Source organism: Calidris pugnax, unplaced genomic scaffold (assembly GCF_001431845.1).
Source record: "Calidris pugnax isolate Ruff unplaced genomic scaffold, ASM143184v1 scaffold20, whole genome shotgun sequence".
Lineage (NCBI taxonomy): Eukaryota > Metazoa > Chordata > Aves > Charadriiformes > Scolopacidae > Calidris > Calidris pugnax.
The window spans coordinates 23,794,684-23,819,547 of record NW_015094510.1 but is presented as its reverse complement, the minus strand read 5'-3'; the positions used below and the strand labels follow the sequence as shown (position 1 = coordinate 23,819,547).

Here is a 24,864-nt window from a genome sequence, read left to right as displayed (position 1 = left end):
TGCCAGCACATCGATAGGGAAGACTCATTGTAGCTTATAAATCCTATTTATAGTCAATTTATTACCACTTAAACTATAATTGACACCTGCCCAAACAGCAAGAATTTCGAAAGCTTTGCTGGAGCACAAGCTCCCTATTCTAGCAACCAAGGAGAGCCCTTGAGTATCGAAATAAATTAGGCAGCATTCAATCAGAGCCTGCAACCGCTTGTTAAAAAGGCAACATTTCGCAAACCCCTTGGGTTGCTTTCTTGGCCAGCTACTATGCTAGCATTCCATAAGAGGAAAAAGACAGGTTTCTCAAAAGGAACTTTATTTTCTGAAGTGCAAACTGATTTAATTCCAAGGGTAACTACAGTATTTAAGCTACTTCTAACAACTTGATTTCAAAAAAGTGAAATGAAAACGCTGATACTACTTTTGGACTGATCTTAGGCTATCAGATCAAAAGCAAACCTTGTTACTGAAGTGATTTTGAAATGATGGTAATATACTATTTTCAGGTGGAATGATTAAAAATAGAAGAAAGCTGAAGGACTGTCCTGATTATGTAGAACTCAGTTACTGCCTTCTTAAGAGGCCTATAAACAACCCTTTCCCCTAATATAAAATTAAAACTCCAAAATTAATAGATCTTTTTACTGTGGATTACTTAAAACTGTAACAAAAATGCACACTCAACTATAAACAAACAATTCAAATTTAAGTTGGTTAATTCTTTGGCAAAAATATTTAGAGCACGTTGCTTCAGATCACGCCAGTGAAGAATATCACTGACTCTTTTACACTTACTGAAAACTGCAGGTCAACTGCTGAGGCTATTGGAAGGCAACAGTGAAGCCAGAATAAAATAGCAGCTTAGATGAAGTCAGCCTTATGATCCACAAATTGCTTTTTACATAGGACAAATTATGCCACCATGTTAGCCAGAAGTAACCTTGGGTTCCTTCAGAAAGCATGCATACAGTTGAAATAAAGACCAAGTCCCACAACATTTAAAACCAGAAAAATAAACTCATATTTTAAACACTGATAAGAGGTGCTAAGGAGGAAAAATAATTCCAGGGACTGGCCCAACAGACAGCATAAAGCATGATAGCCAAAAGTGCTAGAACAACAGGCTCTGCTCTGAATATTAATTTGCCTTCCAACTGATAATTGCAGATCTAACATTTACACAACATGGTCTGACAAGGAAAATCTTCCATCTCAGTTAACAGGCAGTTCTGCAAGGAGTGAATGGAAAGCAAGCAGACAGAATATGTAATTAGGTTCCATACTTGAAGTATTTGGTCTCCAGCGAGAAGTCTTCCATCTCTGGCAATGATCCCATCTCGATAAACCTCTTGAATGACAATGTTGATCAAAGGTGTTTCGTTGCCACCCACTATGCTAATTCCTAATTCGATATAAGGATTGGACCGATGAATTTCAATAGTAGTGATCTCTCCTTCAGGCAAGGTAGGTGGCTGTTGATTTGCTGCCAATTATTTTTAAAAAGAAAGATGATTAATATCCTTTATAGGTCGTTTACTTTCAATAAAGCAAATCACCAAAGGACAATGTAGACAAGCCACATGACAACGGTTTAACAACAAACTAAGCAAGTTCAATTGGATTAGTTCCACTAGTTGTTGGAAAACCTAGCTCGTTAGAAACAGCTCTCTAACGACTTAGTAGCATCCATGCTTCCTGAAATGTCATAGAGTCATAGAATTGTCCAGGCCGGAAGGGACCTCCAAAGGTCATCTAGTCCGACCTCCCTGAAGTCAGCAGGGACACAAATGGGGCCATTTGGATTGGAAAGGATGTTCTGAACCCTTTGGATCCTGTCCTTTATAATAAATTTCATATGCTACATCTCCAATGGGGTCACTTGTGTATTCACATTTGGTGACGATGATAGAAATGTGGTTTAGGGGTTACCCCATGGCATACGGCCTGGTCATGCCTCTCTGTTAGCTGGTCTCATGACTGCACTAGGGGCAGCCAATGAGTTACTGAGTCAAGAGGAGGAGCCCATTTCTGAAGCAAACATGGAAACAACTGAAAAGGAAAAAGGGGGATGCTAAGGGATGGCAAATACAGAGGAGAAGGAAGGGGACAGGACCACCTTCCTCTGTGGTAAGGCCCAGCGCTTCCTCTCTAAGATCCCAGGTGCTAGAGATGTTACTGCTCGTTCGGTGCAGATGGATGCAGGAGTTACTCAGCTGCCTTTTTGCTCGAGCAGGACAGCACTCTGTGTGTGGGAAGGCTGTTGATCCAGGCCAGGAGGAAGAGGGGAAAAGAAATTTCATCTTAGAAAACAACTTTTGTAATTTTACAGAAAATACACTCCTTCCGACTCAGTGCGAGGCCAGTGCTACTAGCAGATTAACACGGTATGATAAGTGATGATACAGCACCATGATATCTGGTACACACTCTGAGATATTGCTTTCCTTCCTAACTGTGACCTTATCCCAGTTGTATACTTGTACACAACCAAAACTCACTAATATTTCTCCAGGAACTGCAAAAGAAAAGAGCCCAAGATGAAGATGCACATTCACGTTTGGCAAGAGACAAGCTCTAACACCACAAATCTTTCCACATCTGATAAAAGAGACTTGAGAAGATAAGTGGTGACATACTGTCTGCTACTGTGTTCTCCTCAAAAGGTGGATTGTCGATGCTGGGCTCATCTGTCCAGGCAGGAAGGGCGGGCGAGGTGAAGCTCTGCTCAGATGGCACTATTCCCTGATCCGTGTCTGGAGACAAACTGGTAGGCTGCTCCGTCCCACCGGGACCGCTCTCGCCCTCTGCTTCACCTTGTGGCTTGCTCATTTTCCTTCTCTCCAGAGCAGCCCTTCGATGGGAAGCCCCAGGACACCTGTGAAGACAACATTTACACCGTGCTTCAAGCCTGCAGCAACGTTTGTAGCACAAAATGCCCAAGTACTCCATCAAATGAAATCAGTCTTCTTAAAGCCACAACTTCAAACTAGCCATAAAAAAAATACTAAACCCATTGGACTTTAAGGTCAATTTTTTAGTGAACAGAACTCCAAAACAATACTGCTTTCTTCACAAAACTTCAACAATGTAGTTTTTTGGCTGTAAAGTAAATGTGCTGTAACACCTTGTGAATGTCAACTTACTCTGTTACGCACATTCCAGTTTCTGGAAGAAAACCTTGCTGGAAAGATTAAACAGGACTGGCATAAAATTCCTCAAAAGAGGAGTCCCCTTCCAAGACACATTTGGAGAGCCAGTGAAGCAATTTCCTTTCACCTTAGTAAGCCAAGAGAAGGAAGCATCATATTTTCCTAGGGTCATTCATGAGAGGAAAGAGATGAAAATTTTACCTATATTGCAATCTAGTGTTAAAAAAACGAAAAAAAAAATATGCTTGTCTAGGAGTTCGTATGAAAAGCTAGCAAAAGTAACAGCTCTGCTCATCATCTCCTCTTGAATCAGCAGAAGGTGTTTCGTATTCCTCCCGTCTCCCCTGTTTTCTTCCTGACTTCACGCAGGAGGTGCAATTTTTTGCTTTCCCTCATGTAACAATGCTCCATCAGCATTTGGCGCTTTTCACTATAAACTTATTTTTGTGAGTTACCATTATTCTTAATGCAATATTTTTTTTTGCTTATGTCTAAAATCCTACAACAGTTTATTGCAAAGAAGAGCTGCATTGTTGCGAATTCACAGAAAGCCTTCATTTATTGACTGGTCTTACATTTACGTAGAGATAATTGGATGTGGACATCAATCTTACATCTTCCTGCGTGACAGTTTTGCCAACGTCTGATATTTCACTTCTTACAGTATTTGATGTCCTCCTTAATGTTCCTGCTCCTGGAGCTGCTGACCACCTAAAGATGCTCGTGCTGTAGCAGTGTCAGGAAGAAAGGAACAATGGTCTTGAAAGGACTCCCTGTTTGGGAACTTGACAGCTTGATAAAACAAAAGCAGAAATGCTCTATTTTTGCAACAGGAGAAAGAAATGTGTTAACAGAGTAAAAGACAGCAGAAGTCTAATGATGTCCTAACTTGTTAAACCAGAATGTTTTGAGACTCATAATTATGTTCAGACATTCTGTGAAGGGGATTTGATAATTATATAGTTACACTGTTTTGATGTAAGGGATTTTGAAGAAATGTTAACAAAGTTATTCAGCCTAAAGAATGTTGATTAAGACATCTGTACAGCTTTTGTGACCTCCAGCAATGTTATACATAAATAAAACTATATATCTAAATTAAAAAATCATGATATATATGTTTATAAGACTGGGATAAGGTAACCCAGATGTGCTATGAAATATGCATAAATACATAAATTAGAGATGTCTCACATTATGAAACAACACACTTAAGAAATCACTTCTTGGGGCTTCCCCCAAGATGATGTGTTTTACACCTGCTGGTCCTCTTGTTCTTCCAAGTTAAGAAAATGCAAACCCAAAAGATGAAAATTACTTGAAAGGTTTTGCTTTCTGAAAAAGTTCCTGATTTCAACAATGTAACACAACCCTACTTCTTGGTTTTGCCCAGGTAAAATCATTGCCACAGAAATCCGGCTGGTCTCAATTTATTTTGGAGGCCAGAGACTCAGAGTTACAGGTGAAACTCTGCAGAAAAATTTTATTGTTCATCATTTCACCATGCCAGCCTTAAAACAAGAATCCCAACTGGCCAAGAAAAGGAAAGATGCAATTCCTTTCCTCAACATTTTAAAAATATTTTAACTTGATGGGTTAGCCCTACAAGCCCTACTTGATGGGGCCCCAAATCTTAGCGCTGGCAAAGGACCAATCTCCAACATCACCTACTCTGCAGCAACACAGCAAGGGGTAAATGCTCCTGCAGAGGAAATCTCTTGCCTACTGGGAGCTCTGACAGATCCTCTCTCCCAAAATGACCCACAAGAGTTTAGGACAAAGCCACCCCAAGCTGCATGTCCTTGTGTGCCTGAACTGCTCTGCTATAGGGGTGCTGGTTTTCAGCAGAGAAATGAATTAACTCAAAATTGACACTGTCAGAGGACCACGCTGCAGTCCCACCAGACTTGGTCCACAGAGTCTGTTCAGCCTTTCGGGATTGCCTGATGAACCAGATACTTGCTTTGGTATCTTCTACCAAAACACCATGCTGTTGACTCACAGAATCACACAATGATAGGGGGTTGAAAGGGACCTCTGGAGATCATCTAGTCCAAGCCCTCCTGCCAAAGCAGGTCCACCTAGAGCAGGTTGCATAGGAACGTGTCCAGGAGGGTTCTGAATGTCTCCAGAGACAGAGACTTCACCACGTCTCTATGCAGCCTGTTCTAGGGCTCTGCCACCCTCACAGGAAAGAAGTTCCTCCTTATGTTTACATGGAACTTCTTATATACAAGTTTGTGCCCATTTCCTCGTCCCGTCACTGGGCACCACTAAAAAAGATTGGCCCCATCCTCTTGACACTCACCCTTAAAGTATTTATAGCTCTTGATCAGATCTCCCCTCAGCCTTCTCTTCCCCAGACTAAAAAGACCCAAGTCCCTCAGCCTCTCTCCGTACAAGAGATGCTCCAGGCCCCTCATCATCTTTGTAGCCCTCTGCCGTACCCTCTCCAGCAGTTCCCTGTCCTTCTTGAACTGGGGAGCCCAGAACTGGGCACAGTACTTGGATGGGGCCTCACCAGGGCAAAGTAAAGGGGGGCTGACCTTCCTGAGAAGATGGCAAAGCACATCTTGGAAATTTTACTATTATTTTAAAACTGTATCAAACCAGGACAGAACAAAAGAAATCACCCTTGGAAGCGTCCCATTTCTGTCAAAGCCTTCTCAACCACAGCCAGGTCCTCCTCCACCTTCTTTCCATCGTTACCTGGCAGCTGATGAAAGTCGTCGTGTGAAATATAAATAGATTTGAGGTTTATTTTTGCCAATGATATTTAATTATCATTTCAAAGGCTGATATGAAGATATGTAAACAGCCTCCTGAGCACACCTACTCAGCTCAATGGAATGCCTTTTGTGCAGCACTTTATGAGGGGAAAAAAAAGGAAAAAAATCCCAGATTCTTCCCCAAATTAACCAGTAATTGTAACAGACTACAACTTTCAGCCTAGTATAGTGGAATTGTGTTGCCATTAAAATAGTTCCCTGGTGGAGACATTAATTATGGGGTGCCAGTTCCTAGGTCTTTAAACATGATATGCCACCTACCAAGCAGCAAAGCCCAGTATTGGTATTCAAGTGCATCTATAAGGAGATTTTTTCATTTCAACTTGCAACATAAAATGATTTTTATTGGCAGTAGGAATGTATTACTCACAAACAGCAAAACCATACAGCAGCTGTAACAGTTAACAAGCACCAATAAATCTCTAAAGGTGCACACCTTCACTAATACCATTTTTGCCAAATATCTGGGATAAAGAGCATTTTAGACTAAATCTTGTAACAAGTTATGTACATGGATGGGCATCTTGGGATCAAAACAAGCATTGGAGATTGTTTTTATGGGTACAGGAATCTATTCTCATATAACAAATTGCATAAATAAGGGCTGAAATTAGACTGAAATGTGTCTTACAAGAACAGCATTTCATTTCTATCTACAAAGCCAGAATATCTTGGCTAGGAGCAAGATGGGAGGCAGGAATGTTTTTTAGCATTTCCAGAAATTACTTTAATTTCTTTCATGAATCAAGACGCTCGGGAGTGGAGATACCGAAAGAATGAGCAAAAGCAACTGAGTGATGCTATTTATCAGGAAACTCGAAGGGCAGTAGTTATTTTGGATGTAAAATGAGCTTCTGCTTATATTCATTGACTCCCTCCTCTCCTCCCTTCAGCATCAGCTTTTGCTCAATTCTGGACGGTGACAAAGCAGAGCTTTCACCTTTAACTCCTCTTAATCCATATCAGACAGAAAAGAAAAATTTGGAGTTTTTTTACAGCCAAGTCTGCTGGGTTTCTCATTTAAAAGCTGACTTCTTGGAACACTAGCAGCAATCCCTCTCTGCAGATAAAGAGAGCTTTCATACAAAATTAAGATGTAGTTTACAGTGTATTCCGTGGAATAACAGCAGGGGCTCAGAAAACACATTTGCTCACTGACTACTGAAAAGAAAGATTTCATTGTAACTTGTGCCATCAGCTTCTACCCAGCCTAGAGGTTCGATAAAAGCAAACACACCAAACAGCCTCAAACCAGTTGCACTAAATTGTTTTCCAGGCAGGAGCTGAATTTAAGCAAAGACTGCAGAGAAGCAACCCAAATGCCTTTGCTATTGCTCGTAAAACTTTGCCAGCAAAGTGACCTTAAGCAGTCATCCTGGCAAGATTTACAGATGCAATTCAGAGTAAAACACGGTGCTGCTTTGGAAAGTTAAGTGTTTGGGTCTTAGTTTTTCTTTTGCCATTAAAAAAAAAAAAGAAAAGGAAAGTTAAAAAAACAAAGGAGCAACTAGGAGTTACCTAGATTTAGGACTCAGAGAAGACACAGGAAAGAGAAAAAAATGAGGGAGAGGGCTTTTGTTGCACAACTCCCTCTCCCACCCAATGATCTGAGAAGCTTACAAGAAGCCAGGTGACGTTGGAGCAAAGAACCACTATGGAAAGATCCTTCACCTTTGCAGTAACAGAAGGAGTCTGTAGGGTATGGAGAAACTCTGAATTTGTTGTCTGTCCATGTACCCAGGTGTAAGAAAAGATCTACCAAAAGAGGGCTAAGTTCTACAGATCCTCTTGATCTCTCCTGGTGGTACAAGGAGCAGGGTAGGGACAGTGCTTGCACCTAACGTGGAACCTGCTAGAAAGAAACAGGTCTCAGCAGCACTATCATAAACACCAAAATAACTGGGATTGCCAAGATTTTGCATGAAAAAAATCTGGATTTATACAACTAACTTTACCGTGGATCTTGGTAATCTGAATCCATGTATTAAGCATGCTGACTGACACACTGTGAATAGCTATATAGTTCCATCAACTCTGGAAAATAGAATCCTATATAAAATTTAAACTTAACTTGACATAAAGTTAGCTTGAATAATCACCTCAACGTTTGGAAAAATGTCTCCATTGAAACTGATAACTTAAACTACCATAGGACAATATAGGAGGGGAAAACTAAAGCCCAACTCAAAAGCAATACATGAACAAAATACCATCTCATTAAAAAGTTGTACGAATTTCAGAGTATGTTTCTGTACAATGGAATTTCTTCAGGTGTGAATAATCTGTAAGAATTAACTGAATTAACATCATACACAGAGAAGCTCAGTAATTTTTTTTGTTGGATTTCCTTCTGATAAATTTACCTTTGATATTTGGAAGTGGAATTGGCACCTACTTTACTACGCATTAACAAATTTTCTATAGGAAGTGACTGGGAAGAACAGTACAACTCAGCATGACTCATTTATTTTTTTTCCTTTAAATCAGATTACGTGCATTATGTTTTAACTTTGAAAACCACAGCTTTCAAGTGAACGTGATGAAACTGAAAACTGATAAATCAAGAATATTTTCCTTTCTGCAACGAGGTATCCCGGCGTGCAATTAGTAACCATGAAGTAATCAAGTTTGTGTCTTGTGCCTCTTATCTCCTTGCTGGAGCACCTTGCAGTAACCTCACACTCCGAGGTGCCTGCTGGATACGATGACATTTTCTTCCAGCTTTTATGCTCAAATGGAGCTGATTAAAGCAACACTGGAAAACCTGAGCATGAATGTTTTTAGACAGTGAAAACTAACCAACCATACTGCATTTCTCAGAAATACAAAGTAGCTCACGTAAGGGCTTGTTGAGACTGCTTTATATTAATCTATGCTGAGAATTATAATACTGAATTTTATATTTCTTTCCTACATTTAATGATCAGTAGTAGAATTTTACTGGATTCACTAATCTATATAAAATCAAATTTAAACTATGCAGTTGCTGCCATTGTTTATGTCAGCAATGATAATTTACAGGTGTTCGCATGTTTGCAAATAAACTTAATTGAAAACTGTAAATCACCATATACTCAAAATGCGTATTGGCATCCCAAGACAACAGAAGGAATTGAAAATGAGCAGCCTTCTGCAACTGAAAGCTTTTTCCAGCTGACAAACAGGAAAAGCTAGTGACTCAGCTCACTCAGATTTCATAATAACCTTGTACATTAAGTAAATTAATATTTCATATATACCTAAAGAGAGCATACATAGTGTTCCATGTACAAATAAATTATGTGGCCCTGTTGTAAACAGCCCTAATACCAATCAAAGAGATGTCAGCCAAGGAAAACTGACTGAAAAGGTGAGGGATATGACAGTAGGAAACCAGAAGGTAAACCAAATATGTAGCAGGAGTTTTGCCAGCATTTTGCTTTTTATTAAAATCAAATCAGTTTAATATTAGGATTATAAATCAAACAGTTAGGCTTCCTCATCACCCTCAAGTCATCAGATAGATCAGAATTTACTTGCCTGGAGGAAACAAGGAAGAGCCTAAGATAACGTGGACACTGTGTGGAGAAATAAAATAAAAAAAGGAAAAAAAACCTAGAGAGACAGGCTCCTCATTTGTCCCTGTACCTCCCTGGTACGGACACTGCACATGTGTATATATTCATTCTGTGGGTACAACAACCAACAAAACCCAGGCAATTCCAGGCTCACCACAGTCTGTAGGGTTGCTGCATGTCCTGCATGCCCAAGGTCCTCCCAGGCTCTGAATCCCTGGCAGCCTTCAGGATGTGGGGAAGAAGGAAGAGGGCACGCTGGAAATGTGCACGTGAGCAAACTGTTCCCAAGGGAGCTGGTAGCTGCCCTCTTCCACTTCTCTGTGGGGCACCTGCCTGCGCATACACTCACACCATGCCTGACTCCAGAACAACCTCATCTGCAACATCACCCTTCACCCAAAGATGGTCTCCAAGACTCTTCAATGAACAAAGACCAAGACTTGGAAAGAAGTTCATGGGGTAGAACTCTCAACTCAAGTAATGAAATAGGTAATGATTAAAAAAACCCTCTCTTTATTTACTGAAAATATTCTCCAGCCTATAGAGGAAACCAAAGACGACAAGTGTATCCCTCAAAACAAGTTTAACATTTTTCCATTAGAAAAAACGATATTGCCTTGCAGATTAGAATGGAACATCTTCACATAGCAGGCTACTGCACACATGGTACAGAGGCAATTGCTTTGCTGGAAGAACAAAGTGCACTAGTCTGCACAATATGAAGTACCATTCTAGTTGAATTTGATAATCATAGAATCATAGCACACCAGCTTGGAAGGGACCACAACGATCATCTGCTCCAACCATACAATAGTCTTATTTCTCTCTTTCTATCATGGCCTCCTTTCAATATTTAAATATTTGGGGTAGGACAGCATAAATCAGAACCACTATAAAATTATTAACAGTTCAAAATAAGGTCCTAAACATTTAGGTGCAGGTGATATTGGAATGTATCTCTCTAACACAAAATCACTCACAAAAGCTGTACCAAAACTTCCCTCTGGTGTGAAGTGATGTTTCTACCAAATTAATAGGGTGTTGTAAGTGTTCTATAAGCAATCAAATCAAACCAATGAAAAATCCTGGAAACTACATCATGCTCACATGGCATACCATCAACCTGTTCAGTAAACAGATTAAAAAAAAAACACAAAACAACACAAAGGAGAAAAATAGGTCTTGAAGGAGTCTCAAGAGATACCCTGTCCATCTGCTTACCTCAAAGCAAAATCAATTCTTCCCTACCTGTTCCTGATAAAGCTTGGTTTAACATGTTGTTAAACACTTCTGAAAGTGATATACAATCACTACACAAGCAATCTATGCCAGTGCTGGATGGCTTATAAAGCTTTTTTCACTCTAAAATCGGAATTAAATCTCCATTGTTCCTATTGCACTATTTCCTTCCCCTTTGTAGACACAGTTTTCACATCTCTCCCTTTTCCCCTCCTTCAGCCCTTTTTTTCCCCTACCATAAACAACCTGTATTTTCTTTAATTTTTTCTGCTAAATCATGTTTTTGAGAACTCATATGAATCTTGTCCTTCTCCCCATGACCCCCTCCAAATGTTCTTCACTAATTTCTGGTGTGATGCCCAAACTGGGATCCAGTGCTCCAGTTGTGCACAGTTACAGACTATTTCCTACAGTCTTCTACTGCAAATTTAAAAACCACCACCAACCCCCTCCCCAGCTCCTGCCCTCAATTTCTTCTGCTACACAAAGTGCCCCACTGAGTGTGGAAGATGCAATGCCAGCATCTACACCGCTCACCTGTTTTTGAGATGTGCTGCCAGGTCACACCGCTGCATGACTTCCTGACAGACGGACGAGAAGGGGCACAAAACAAAGAGCTTGTCTAACAGTTTATGAACAAGAATGCTGGATTTTTTGCAGAGTTTAAAATGGAGTCTTTTTCGATCCAGCGGGCAGAAATCCTTCTCCTGCAGAAAGTTCCTTAGGCACTTGTAGCAGAAAGTGTGTCCACAGGGAGTGTCCAGCGGCTGCAACAAGGGCTGAAGGCAAATGTGGCAGACCAAGTCATCGTCCACTTCATTCTGGTAGTTGTAGAGGTGGTTCTCCCTTGTCCAGTGCTGCTGGCCACACTCGAAGCACAGAGGGTTCAAGGAGGCGTTCTGCTCCACCGAAGCCATGTCGTCACCTGTAGTCCCCATTGTACAGCTAAGAAGGCTGAAGGATCCTCCTCCTCCTCATAGGATGGGGTTGCTCACGTAAAGCTCAAAGGACAGTAACCTCTTCCAGGGTGACTTACGCTCTGCAGTCACGTGTCATTTTCTGCAACAAATAAAGAAATTAAAATTACTCATTTTGCATGAATAATGAAAGTTCCGGTCAGAACTTTTGACTTTTTCTGGGTTTACCAAAACACAACAGCCAGACAGATCAAGAGAATATTCCCGTTTCCTGTAAATCTGCCATAGAAGACAGCAACAAAGAAAAATCTGTAAGTGCTATTCCTTTCACAACGTAAACATTTTACGGCTTCATAACATCTGCTGCACTGCACAGTTTTCACCTGCAAGATGACCAGTTTGTGACAGCAAGGACACCGCATTATGCAATGTCACACCAGAATCATGCAATTAGCGTCTAAGCACAAAAATACCCTATTGTGGAATAATGGTTATATGACCAAGTAATTAAATGCATTCTTTAGTATGAGATTATGATTTTAATCTGGCCCTACTGTCTTTTTTGGATTTTGACTATTAATATAGAATAATACACATTAAAAGTCTAAATACATTGCATTAAAAATACAAGCAACAAACGGCTTACCTTGTTCTTTCCATTAGTAATATTGCATATATGACACTGCTTACCTTCAGGTTTTCTCTGTGGGTTGCTGCACAATAAGAGACACTGATTCTATCCAGTACACCACATTTGATTTAGTACAGAGGCCAGTAATAAAAATATGGAATAAACTAACCATATGAAGCTATTGCTTCCAAACAACTAACCTGTTTTGCTTTTTATCTAAAAAAATTACAGCATACTCGGTGCAATAATAACAATGTCAGTCAAAGGATTGTAAGGCTGTCACTGTGGGATTTATTTTCTAAACTCTGTAAGTTATTCAACTTTGCCTCTCTTAAAATAGCTGCCTGGACAGGAAACTGTGCAGCCACCAGTCTGCAGTTCCAAACACTAAATCCTCACCCCTCCCAGACTTATTTACCCTTCTTTTCCTTACAAAATCACATTGCTTGACACTCATAACAGGATGATTTAGAAAATAAAACAATTTTTCTCACATTCTTAAGAGAGCTCCTCATTCATTAGTTTTGGTAAATGTTCTCATCAATAGGGAAAAAAAAAATAAACCCAATTTGAGCAATGTTTCCTTTGTACCTAAATTCTTTATTGCAATTCAGCGAGCAACACTCATGACAGACACTTACTGTATTCTAGCAGAGTAGCAGCAAGCATACGGAAACATGAAAACTGCTAGTCTAGGTACCAGCCCATCACCTTTATTTTTAGCTGCTGAAATGTAGTCATAAATACATTCTGAGATTTATGCGGAAAACACGCATTTCACCATGTCTTCCTTTTTAAGAGAATCCCTGTTTTGGTTTTTGCCCCTTAACCTCACACAGCCAAGCACAAGACTTAGAGCACATTTTACAAGGATTATTATATCCTTTGACGCAAAAAGGATTAAATAGTAATTTGTAATCCAGGCTTCTATTCCGCCGTGGAAATTGATGCTCATCATTGCCCTGCCTCATCGTAGATAATGTGCACCTTCTGGAAAGGATTTCACCAGGGAAGAGCATAGCGGTTCTTTGTTACTGGAGACTAAGAATGCAAAATGAGACCCCAAAAGGGATTACTCAGAAAAACCCAGTCTTAAATGTATTATGTAAGAGTCCAAAGATTGGAAAGCAGATGAGGAGAGCCGCGCACGGGGCCCTCGTGCTCCAGCCTCAGCCCTCTCCCTCTGCCTTCGTGCGACTGGATTAACGCAGACGGGATGAGACCCGTCTAATGGCTGTCCTTTATGTAACGCAAAATAAACCAGATAAGTGTTCTGGAAAAACACTGCACCGATTTGTGACTTTACCACAGGAGAGGAGCACACGGCATGTGTTGTATTGGGGGTACCTGCAACACCAGCAGGCAGGGGAGGGGAGAGGGAGATGCAGAATGGGCAGAGAAAGCCTTTTTAAGAGTGTGTTGTCCAAATGCTAAACCCATTTCTACTACTGACTATGGCCAGGACTCTTCCTCCTCTTCCCAGTAACCCAGGTTCCAAGAAAGCAGCAAGTCCTACATCAGCAAGGCTACGGAAACACCTGGGGAATGTTCTGTGCACTGCAGTTACGGAGCTCCAGTTACGGACCTCTGACACTGAGCATCCCAAATTCACCTTCTTGAAGGCTTCCAGTACTTCTGTCCTCTGAAGTCTATGTGACTCACATGGCAGTCTGCTACAGGGCACCAGTATATTTGAGATATACTTTGAGTGTATATCTCAAAGTCTACACTCGTGAGATACTTTGGCCATATACTTGCCATGGTCAAAGATACCTGCACCCCTCTTTGGGAAGGTTGTAACTAAATCCTTTTGTGTGTTAAAAACTTTTTAAAAATAGCTTACTATAAATTCTGAACAAAAAGTAAAATAAGAAAAGTTATTGAGAGATGAGACCTGAGACAGTGTCATGTGTTAAATTACCATGACAAGCCTTCCTTCTTAGGAAAGGTATATCCAGATACAAGCTCTCTCTACTGAAATCACAAGAGTTTGTCCTCAGTCGCCTCTCTCTATTGTGCACCACAGAAGGAGGAGAGCAGACAGATCTGATCCTAAGACTGCCCCATCCCAGTGTCTTAATGCCTCTGGTGCAGGGACGAGTGCCCTTGGCTGTGTTTTGCTGCGGCGGTGCCACGTCAGGCCAGGGGCAGGCTGTTTCTGCTGGTGGCTGACATTGCCTCTCGCCACCACCAGTGCCCTCTTAGCTTAAACCATCGATAAATACCATAGAAACTAACCCCACCACCTTTTCTGCAGCTGACGTGACCACCCTTCCACCACCTCTCTGCCAGCAGTGCTGCGGGAGAAATAGGTAGTGGATTACAACATGAAGATGCAAGGAAAAAATAAAAAAACAACAAACCATCCTGAAAACAAAACCCCATGAAGGTTTCTTCCCTTCGGTGCTGCTGCCTGCTTCCTTCCCTGCTGGGCTGCACTTGGGGCAAGCCTGTTCCACGAGTGAGGAATCAGTCACCAGGTTCTGTATCGATTACATACCACAGCTGCCCAATTACCAATTCCAAGACTTTTTACAGGCTATTCCTGCTGCTAAATATCAACTGATCTACCAAGTCCACAAACAGAGAGAGTATCTATGGTCTGAGCAACAACTGGGAGGGCAGGAAGGGTCTAAATTTCACTGATGTAAAGACCTATATCCCAAAAATCCAGAATACCAGAGCACTGCCATTTATAATACCCTATGTTACAGACACCCTGTATCTCTTATCGCTGCAGATCACCAGCTCCAAAGAACAGTATCAGCTCAGGAAAGCTGCAAAACAGGAAAACCAGTCAAAATTATAAAAAAATATAAAGAGGGCAGAAGAGCCAGCCAGGCCTGTTATTCAAGTCATATAACTCCCTAGGAAATAATTCTCCTGGGACTTCATTACAACAGCCGAACAGTGCAGTGGTGCCCTGCTTTCAGGTTTAAATCACAATCCACTTGGGAACTAGGCAAGACTGGCCATCCAACTGTGCAAACTTTTAGTTTTATTTTAATTTTTTAAGTGGAGTGTGCGTGAGAGTGATTTTAGACTTAAAAAAGACAGCCTTGTCCTTAGGCCTCCTCTGGCTCTGACTTATTGATTCAACTAACATTCTTTGGAGAAGGTTTACACATTTTTACAAAAGCACAAGATGTCAGGCTTTGTACCTACATCAGATTTCATGATGTTTATTCCTTCTGTCTGAATGGGCACTATAAAAAAAAAACACAAACCAAAGCAAACCACAAGCAACCTGGAATTGTAGCAATAGCTTAGCCCTTTTACTATGGCTGTCTTTTTTATGTAAGTCACAAATAATTAACACTAGTTTCAGGTTGAAGTTAATGGAAATACGTATTTTGCAATGAATGCTCTCGGAGATTTATGTCACCTATTTCTAAATTCTCTTATTAAAACCTTGGAGATTTAAAGCCCATTAACTGACTGCTCAAAATTTTACAAAAAGATCTGACTATACCCCAGAAGCAAAAAACCAAGGAAAATATCTGTCTTAACAATCTCTCCAAAAGTTACCTTTAATATACCACAATTTCCTATTTTGTTTCCTACCCTATGCAATTTCATTAACCAGAAGCAAAAGTCAAGAGAACAGCCTTTGATGAGTGATGCCCCTATTCCTTTGCTGGACTTGGGAGTCCCTGCATCCCAAGACGCAGATCTCTCAATTCTGTGGCTAACAATGCTCCACGCTAGAATGGACATCTCCTCATCAAGATGTACCTAACCACGGAATTAATGCCTAATTTGTACTGTGCACTTGCAGGTGAGAAAATATCACCTGAATTTCTTGGGGATTCAACGCCACTGGGTGCTGGCTGCTTCTTCTCTTCCCACACGGCTCAAAGTTTTGCTGCCTGCTGCCAGCCCAGGGATGCCTCAGCATATCCCCTTCTTGCCCCTCTGCAGTGGGGAAGGGAAGGGTATGGAAGATTTCATATGATCCTGAACGCAGGCAGTCCTTTTTGGTCCTATTTGTACTTGGCAAGGCAACACAAATGCTCTTATGTATTGATTGATAACTCTGAACAGTAGTGTGCTCACCACTCTGGCTTCATCTGAAAACATTACAGGATTTCTGAAGTTGCCCTCCATGGCACTTCAGCAGCCAAGTTAGGCTAGGAAGGATCCCAGGGTGTCTAAATTCCTCTGCCTTGTTCAAACACCAGGGCTGTGAAGAGGAAACTAGAGTGTGGTGACATCCTTTGCTTAAAAAAAGCCCATACCATAACCGATTAAAAATTAGTTCTTCGTTCCGAGTCCAGTATCCTTCACAGGAATTACAGTGTCAGGCTGATGAGTCACAACTGCTTTCAAAGCAGACCCTAGCTCAAGTGGAAGAATAAAAGATAGCAGAAACTGTAGTAAAAAACATGATGAGAATAAATAGGTGGCGCGCAGCACTAGAGGGCAAAAGTGTTATTCCACATCTTCCAATAAGCATGACCCAGCTCATTAGATACAATCTCTGCTTTAATATTAAAGCCATACAGCAAACAAGTGAAGCAGAACTAGCAACTGGTATTGACTTTGCAATATCCATGTTAATTACACCAATATCTGAGGGCTGCACTGTCTTCAAATACCAAACCCCAATTCCAAGTTTATGAGACAGTAATCCTGTTAGACTTTTCCTCTTCTGAAAACACAAACAACTGAAAGCGTTGTCAAAAGATGGCATCTGGCAGCTCAAAGTCAGGAAAAAAAGCTACAAGAGACACGCAGAGCACAGCAATTAGACTGGGACAGATTTCTGCTAGTGCTGCAGCCACACTGTCACCGCAATTATCCAACACACCTATTTTTTGTACCAATGAGCAACCCTTTCCCACGTGTTTTTTTAAGTTGTTCAGCAGAACGAGTGGAATTTTTATATTCAAACTAAACAAAATTGTGCCTGAATGGTGACTTTGTTCCACTGAACCACAACCAGGCAAGGCTGGGCTTGCAGTAAAACCATCTCTCCACTGATTATTTCTTTGCTGTTGTGCTTGTCTTTGTGCTCCATCAAAGCAATGACCACGCAGCCAAGGTGTCAGCCCTACACCAGATGTTGACATGGCATCATCGCTGCAAAGGCAATGGCCTGCACGCCACGGTTTTCCTTTCCCACCTCAGAGGTGCAGGTTTTTACTCACAACATCCTAAAAAAGATGCGCACGTGTGCTCCCCTCGCTGGGTATTTCTGGAGTACAGCATTTTTCCAGGTTGCGAAATGAAAACCTGCTTAAAGCTGGCAAATAAGGAGCGTTTGGGAAAATTAGTAGGACCGTTAAGTTGTGTTTGGTATTTGTGGAGTGCTGCGTTTCCGTGGCAACAGGGGGCTAGGTCTTTAATTACCACCCGCGCCGTTAAGGGTCCCCGCTGTACTGCAGGAGATGCTGCCAGTGGGAACCAGGAGAAATGCCTGCGCTGCCCTCTGTGCCCCATGGAAGTGATGGGGATCCGAGCCACCATCGCACCAGGGAAGGAAAAGATGTAAAGAAAAGGGAAACAGAGGAGAAGCACAAGACCATCCGAACTTAAGAGTGAAGATGGATGACGTCCTCCTCCCCAAACCAGCACCTCGAACCCAGCGATGCTCAACACCAAGGCATCGCCAGAGGAAAGAGATTCATGCAGTGCCCAGAGATAAAACAAGGGGCCAGAAGGTTTTGCTTAAACACGCAAAGATCATCCTGCAGCCATCTTCTACGGCACAAATGGAATAGCTTCTATTTTGGGACCAGGAGATTAAAATAGCTTTACTTTAGTCAAATTGGTCTTGAATGAGAAAGGGAAGATGAGGATTTTGGCCCTATCGAGGTCTCTGCAATGAAATACCCATTCTTTACAGCAAATACAGGGCTACATCTGATAAATCATCTCAGAATAGAAGAAAAAGAGACAAGAGTATGAATCTTTAATGAAGACACATCTACACATCTACAGATTAAACTTTGCATATTCCTACTGCACAAGAGGAGAGCTGGAAGAGGTAAAATACACAAGCTGAGCTAAACGAGAGCTGCCCAGGTTGGGATGGCCATTCTCCTGGCCTGCAGGGAGCCTGAACCCTCCTGGAGGAGAGAAGGACTTGAACCTGCACTCCCACCTCTGCAGGCACAGCTGCCCACCTTACTTGAAGTCTCGCCCATGAGTGTTTGCCCTTCTCTGCCATCATGTTTCTCAAGAGAGGTGGAGGCTGCCTTTACAATCTGCAAGAAGATCCATTTTCTGTGCATACATTAAATTTTCTACTAAGTGGAAAGAGAAGAGCCTGTTTCTGAGGGCTAACCCTGCTTGGTTTCAGAAGCCACCCCACCACAGGAACCCCCAAATGTGGGACAATCACCTGGGGGCCCGAGATGCCTCCAGGTCTCCCACCAACTGTGCAAGGTTTGCAGCTTTTTGGCCTGACTGTATAAAAAAAATTGTCCACAAAACCTCCTTTGAGCTCCTAAAACCCTTTGAGGATTTTGCAGCAGTGAAAAAAAAAAAAAAAAAGGCAACAAAGTGAAATGGAAGTGAAAACAACCCACACTTACCTGCCAGGAGAGCCAAAGACAAATTCACTTCCTAGAGCAAAGAGCATAACAAAAGCTGTGTCTCATTACTGCTGCTGTTAACAGGTGGGCTTTTATATCCAGTGGAAGCAAAAAAAGTACCCCAACAGTCAAAAATCCACCGCAAGGAGGCTATTAGTGAGGCTTTCTTCTCACTGATGGAGCAGAGGAAAAAGGCAAGAAAGAGTAAAACATTTGCTTCTCCTCCATGGTTATTTTCCGCAGTGCAATCTGTCCACCAGCCCTTGCCATATGTGCCACGCTTTCTGTTTGGAGAGATGAAGGCAGCAGAAAGCTGTCCATCAAGATGCTAAACCCTCTGGAAAGCCCTCCCCTGTGCACTTTGCCCTGAAATGGGGACTTTTGTGGATGAACAGAAAACACTTAACTAGATTAAACGTAGCTGGTTCCTGGATATGCACAGAGACAATTTGATTTGATTAATTCAAGTTTTCAAGTGCTGAAGCAATTCAAAGAAAATAAAGGAGGAAGCGGTGAGCTACGTTCCCTTCTTCTGCTCTTTTGTATAACCAGCCCCATCCCTACGGGTGTGCGTGGAGAAAATTCAGGGAGACAACACTTGGATTAATCACAAAATGGCTTTGATGACAGAGAGAAGCTGGGGGTGGAAAGAAAGATAAAAGAACGTTCTGGCTAGTTAAATTGCAGAACTAACTATTTTCAGGGAAAAACACCAGCCCCGTCGCTTCCTTCAGGCGAATGCCACCTTGTGTTAACGTGTTACAGCTGGTTTCCCCCATCAACCACAACCCAAGTGATGGTGGAAAGCTATTTTGAAAGGTAAACCATGTTGTTACTAAGCGGTTCTTCAACTCAGCCACATCATGAAAAAAATGAATTTACCCACTACTAAGCTAACAAAAAATAACAATCCCTCTCAGAACAAGGATTTCTAAGATCTGTGCGAGAGGTAACCAAGGGGACACGCTTTAGAGATGGCTCAGATAAATGATAAGCCACATGCTGTCCTTCCTCTGCAGGAAAGCAGGCAGAGTGCTCTGCAGGAGTAAGTGCCCATCACATGGCTGTGAGGAACCCATGACAACTTATGTCCAGAGGAAAAAATCTGAAAGTACAGAAGAAAGACTGCAGAGAATGGTCTAGACAGAAGGTTTGTGGCTTCAGCCTCCAGCCTCAACCTGCCAAACAGCACCCCGGCAGCTCAGGAGCATCACTTGAAGAGCTATGGCAACCCCCTAAACTGGTCTGCCCAGCCTAGAGACTGGTTATTTTCTCCCTAATGAATGAAAACAAATATCATCACGTCAGGACCCTTCAAAAAAGAAGAAAATGAAAGCCTTAAGCCCACAGTCAAAAGAGCGTTTAACTCGGGCTACCTACAGGTAGGCAAAATTAGCCAGGAGACATGACTTGCTCATGAGCAGGGAGTACCGCATGCAGAGTGATGGGTTCACCTCTGAAACCAACCCACTTGGTCCAAACCACCCCTTGGCAAGCAGGTGACTGGTCCTGAAAGCGCCTACCTGTGCCTGGGAATGAAGTTAGGATGCTATCTGCTAGCTGTCACTCAAATTAACACCACAATAAAGGCAAGTTCTTTGGTTCTTAAAGCTTGAGGGTGATGGCTCCCTATTAATTCTGCTGAAGACATTTCGCTTTGCTGCTGTACATAACTTATTTTCCACCTAATTTCCAGGGAGAACTTTCCTTCTGGTTCACATAAAAACGTCATTTTCAAGGCCAGCCTGACCCTGCGTTGAGCACACAGGAAAGGCAGAGCGTGACCTGTCCTCATGCTCTTTTATAATTATACAAAAGGCCTCCATGTTATTTTGGAGGATATTTGTCAGAAAATAAAAACTTTATTTTGAGTTCCTCTGTTTACACTGTCTCTATGTGCATGTACCATATCTCAGACAGATGTACTCCATACACAAATACTGAAAATAAATGGCTCCACACATCATTAGAATTTGCATAACAAGAACATGTTAGATCTAGAAGCTGTAGTCTTAAATATACAAATATTATCTTAAATAAAACTAATTTAAATATTTTGTATGTAAACAGGTCTTTACATACACAGTAGACTATTACTTGATCTGGGGCCTCCAGACAGGATTCAGAGAGGGAAGTGGACATTGAGTTGACTATGTAAAGTCAAGTCTGGGTATATAGATTTGACAGACACAAAGAATATGGAAGGAAAGACAGTGCTGCATTTGGTTTTAGTCCAACTGTAGGAATCATATATTCTCCACTTTAGCCCTCGTAATTCCACAGCCACCAAGAAAGAGTGAAGACAACATCTGTTGAATAAAAAAAATAATAAAAAACCAACAAAAAACCCCAAACATTTTTCCTAAAACATTTCTCTATCCCCTAACCTTGCTTGCCAGCTGTTTATTTCAATTACTTTCCCTATTAGGGACTGCATATTAAACATATACATTGGCTGGCTCCATGTTAAATATATACATTCATAAGTATATTTAAAAAATAGAATTTCAGCACCTATTGCATAGGGAGGCTTTTACAGTGCAGTTATTTATCGGCCCAAGGTGCGAAGTTTGGCTTCTGCAATGTCCCCCCCTGAATCCCATTAGTGCTCTTTGAAAAAAACTACTTCAGCAGCAGCACTGTTGAAAAAGTCCTTTAAGACTCAAGTGAAAATGTTAGCAAAACTGCACAGTAACACACAGTAAGCCAACAGGTCCTGGTGTATATTCTCAGGTGAGTGACAGGGGCTAAATATTAAGCAGCAATCTTCTACTTCCCCCTTGCAGGATGAATAATGTGGAGGAGTGAGCGCTGAACTGCTGTTACAGCATTTCTGTCCGCTTTCCTCGGTAGTCTGGTTCTCTGTTTAAAAAAGCAAGGTTCCTAACAAAGGCAGACAAATGAAAATCATTACCTTCTAAGCGAATAGTACAAACTAAAATAAAATCAAATTAAAAAGAAAAGGACACTAAGGACACATAAGTGGTAGCACCTCTGTAAAACACCACACTGGTAGCCATATGCAGAAATTACATGTAACAGATATATTTCAGTAACTATAAATAAAGAAATAAACTAGAATAAAAGAATAAAATTGTCCAGTAAAAGTACAAGAGGGTTAAGTGTTCAGAGAAGGTTTCTTGTCCTACAAGCAAACAGGGGGAAGGGTCAGGTGAAGTTTGGTAGGATGGGGAGGCATAAGGGCCCCAACTGCTACACCCACCTAGCAAACAAAAGCCAAGTTGTTAAAAAACCAAAGGCCTAGAATTACAAAAGAAAAAATGTATTTCAGTTCTCAGATACTTAATCATGAATTTGCAAAACATACAGAAGACATTTACTCACATCAGTAGGGAATGCTGGTTCACCACATTTTGGGAAGAGAGTGGGAAAGGAGCGATGTACTGAGGAGCCCCACCAGGTCGGATGCTCAGACTCCTAACTTCAGGCACCACTTTTCTGTATCCGTGGTCAAAATGGCTCCAGCAACAGAGGCTGAGAGAAGCATGCTACGTTGGGAAGGAGCCAACCTTCTCCTCCTCCTCCTCCTCCCTGTCCAATCTCTTCTCAGCACGCTGAAAATTTTGCATTTGAGATTCTGTGGGGGATGATACAATTTTCACTTCCTCATTTATTCTATGTATTCAACCCTTAAGAGTCAGCTCTTAAAATACCAGTCTTGCTTTGAAGGATATTGCTTCATTAGCATCGCTTTTGGAAAAAGGTCTTTAAGAGGCAGACGATTCAGCCTCAGGAGTGCCCATCTTCTTTGCACTCCCTAACCACAATGCTCATTTTCCCAAACCAAGCACTTCTCAACAAGTTAGGTTAGGTTCACAGACATAAAAAATTCAAACTCTCATTTATTTCCATACTTTTTTTTTTACTCCTAACCCATGCTAAACACTTTCACATCTTTTATGCCAGATACTCAGATGAAACATTTTTTAAACTTTATAAACCTTTTTTTTTTTATTGCTATATTGTCCAAGAGCCAGAAACCATCACAGACAGCGCTCCTACTGCACTGAGAGCCGTGCAAATGAACCCAAAAGATTATGCTGTCTCTGTGAGATAAGGACCTCGCATTCCCATGGCATATACCTCTTTTTCATAAAAGGGGAGCAGTGTGGGGCACCAAGATGATGCTACACAAAGTCCAGAGCTGCTGTACACTTGTCTACCCTTGGTACAGAAGCAGCAGCAGTAGCAGCTGTCTTGGTAAGGTTAGGTTAGCCTGATGGAGTGGCACTGGCATGTGATGGAGCACTGGAAATAACATACTTAAAAGCTTCTCTGCTCCTATCAGCAACAACGGGGATTCGGGGGTCCACCCGCAAACTGCCAGTTCCTAAAATCCAAACCACGTAAGAAATGACTCAAACTTACTATCAAGTTCAGAGCAATTTAGTGGCTCACGGGAACAGGGTCTGGTGGGTCCAAGGGACTACGCCACAGGTCATCTTCACCTGGCAGGGCCGCTAAAAAGCTAAGGAATACCTAGAAACTGAGTGCACACTTTATTCTGAGAAGGGTCCCTTCTGTATCAGGCTTTTAATACAGAGAAGTATGAGGGAACTCCCCCACAAAAAAAAAAATAGTCTGTTCTACAGTTACTAGTTTCCGGCTAGGCACATTTAGGTCAGAAAAACAACTTTTCACATTTCTGTGAAGAAGAGTTAAATATTGCAATAAAAAGCAGCCTTTATTTTCACTGGGTTTTAGAGTTAAAAACTAATAATTTCAATTTAATGAACCAAGAGGTGGGCAAACAGGGTAATTAAAAGCCGCCATCCCATCCTTCCTGTGTTCCATCTGAAAACCACAATTGCAGTCAAGAACACGATGAGATTTTCATTCAAAGGAGACATCTTACTTTAAAAGCAGCAGACTCAACTACAAGCAACACTGTCTATTATTATCAGTCATATGGGACGAGAACACAGAAACAATAAATAAAATCCCAGGCAACTAGTCAGCCTCCATATATCGAGTGAATGTAAAGAAAACATACAGAGAAAAGGAAAGATTCCTTAGAAGGCCATTCTAGCTGAACAATTTTTAGATGGAAAAAGTAAAATCTTAAACAGAACCAAGAAGTTACACTGGAAAACTACTGTCGTAATACACCATACTGTAGCTTAAAGGAGTCATTTGCATACATTTCCCTTTATAAACTTCAGAACTGGAAATAAATGAACTCAGTTTTACTGCTTGTCCATACAGACCGGTTTAACTGAACATTAAGTTTCAATAAGGTTAAATTCTGAACTGATACTTACTGTGTTGTTAAAGCATGTTGTGTTGCTTTAGCTTCAGCCAGTCCCTACTCCTAAATGGAAGTAAATATGAAGCTAAAAGGGTTTAGCAGGAGTCTTGAGGTTTTTTCTCACTAAGTACATGAAAATAAATCACTGCAACTTTCCTATATGCAATAGAAGATGGATTATTTTTTTTTTTGGATGCTGGACTTGGAGAACAGCTCATCTACTGGGGCTCTAGCTGGATGGGGACCCAAGTTCTCCACTGCCCTCCCTTCAGACTTGTGAATGCAACCAAGGGGATGCTTGGTTGCATTCCTATTTAGCTGCAAACTGGGGGTCAAAGCATGCAATGAAGTGACTATAAAACCTTGTCCCATGTAATTATTGTAAACATTAGTACACAGCATGCTTAGGGTACACAAAATACACAAACAAAATCACTGAACCTCGCCAACAATTTCAAATCTTCAATTAGAAAACCTCCTAAGACCCAGACCTGACATCTTACTTGCTCTCCCATTTCTCTGTCTCCCTCCTTCCCCTCCTGGGAAAACAGTGAAACAGGAATTATTCTTCTGGGACAGACATTTCTACTTAAAAACATTTAGTACGGATATTTCAAAATACCTACACACTCTACATCTTAATTCTTATTTTTCTACCAAGAATTCCTGAAAGCAAACAGTTTTGGCAAAAAGAAGGAACAAACGGATGAATGATCTTGTGTTTCTCAGTCTGTTTTTCAGAAGTATATCATCCCTTTTATTTTTTAAAAAAAGTCT

General features: G+C 41.3%; 1 protein-coding gene across 4 annotated transcripts in view; it reads right to left on the bottom strand.

Moving 5' to 3' along the window:
* LNX2 (ligand of numb-protein X 2) overlaps window positions 1-24,864 on the bottom strand; it is a 42,666-nt gene that overhangs the window by 16,640 nt on the left and 1,162 nt on the right. For 2 of the 4 annotated variants that reach the window (XM_014966092.1, XM_014966093.1), the window contains exons 2-4: window positions 11,269-11,790; window positions 2,634-2,872; window positions 1,281-1,480 (exon numbers count right to left, since the gene is read on the bottom strand). In XM_014966092.1, coding sequence (XP_014821578.1) covers window positions 1,281-1,480; window positions 2,634-2,872; window positions 11,269-11,669 — 840 coding nt within the window. In that variant the 5' untranslated portion in view covers window positions 11,670-11,790. Of the gene's footprint in view, window positions 1-1,280; window positions 1,481-2,633; window positions 2,873-11,268; window positions 11,791-20,900; window positions 21,274-22,163; window positions 22,401-24,864 lie in introns of those variants that run through there. The other 2 variants (XM_014966089.1, XM_014966091.1) reach the window with 2 other exon arrangements.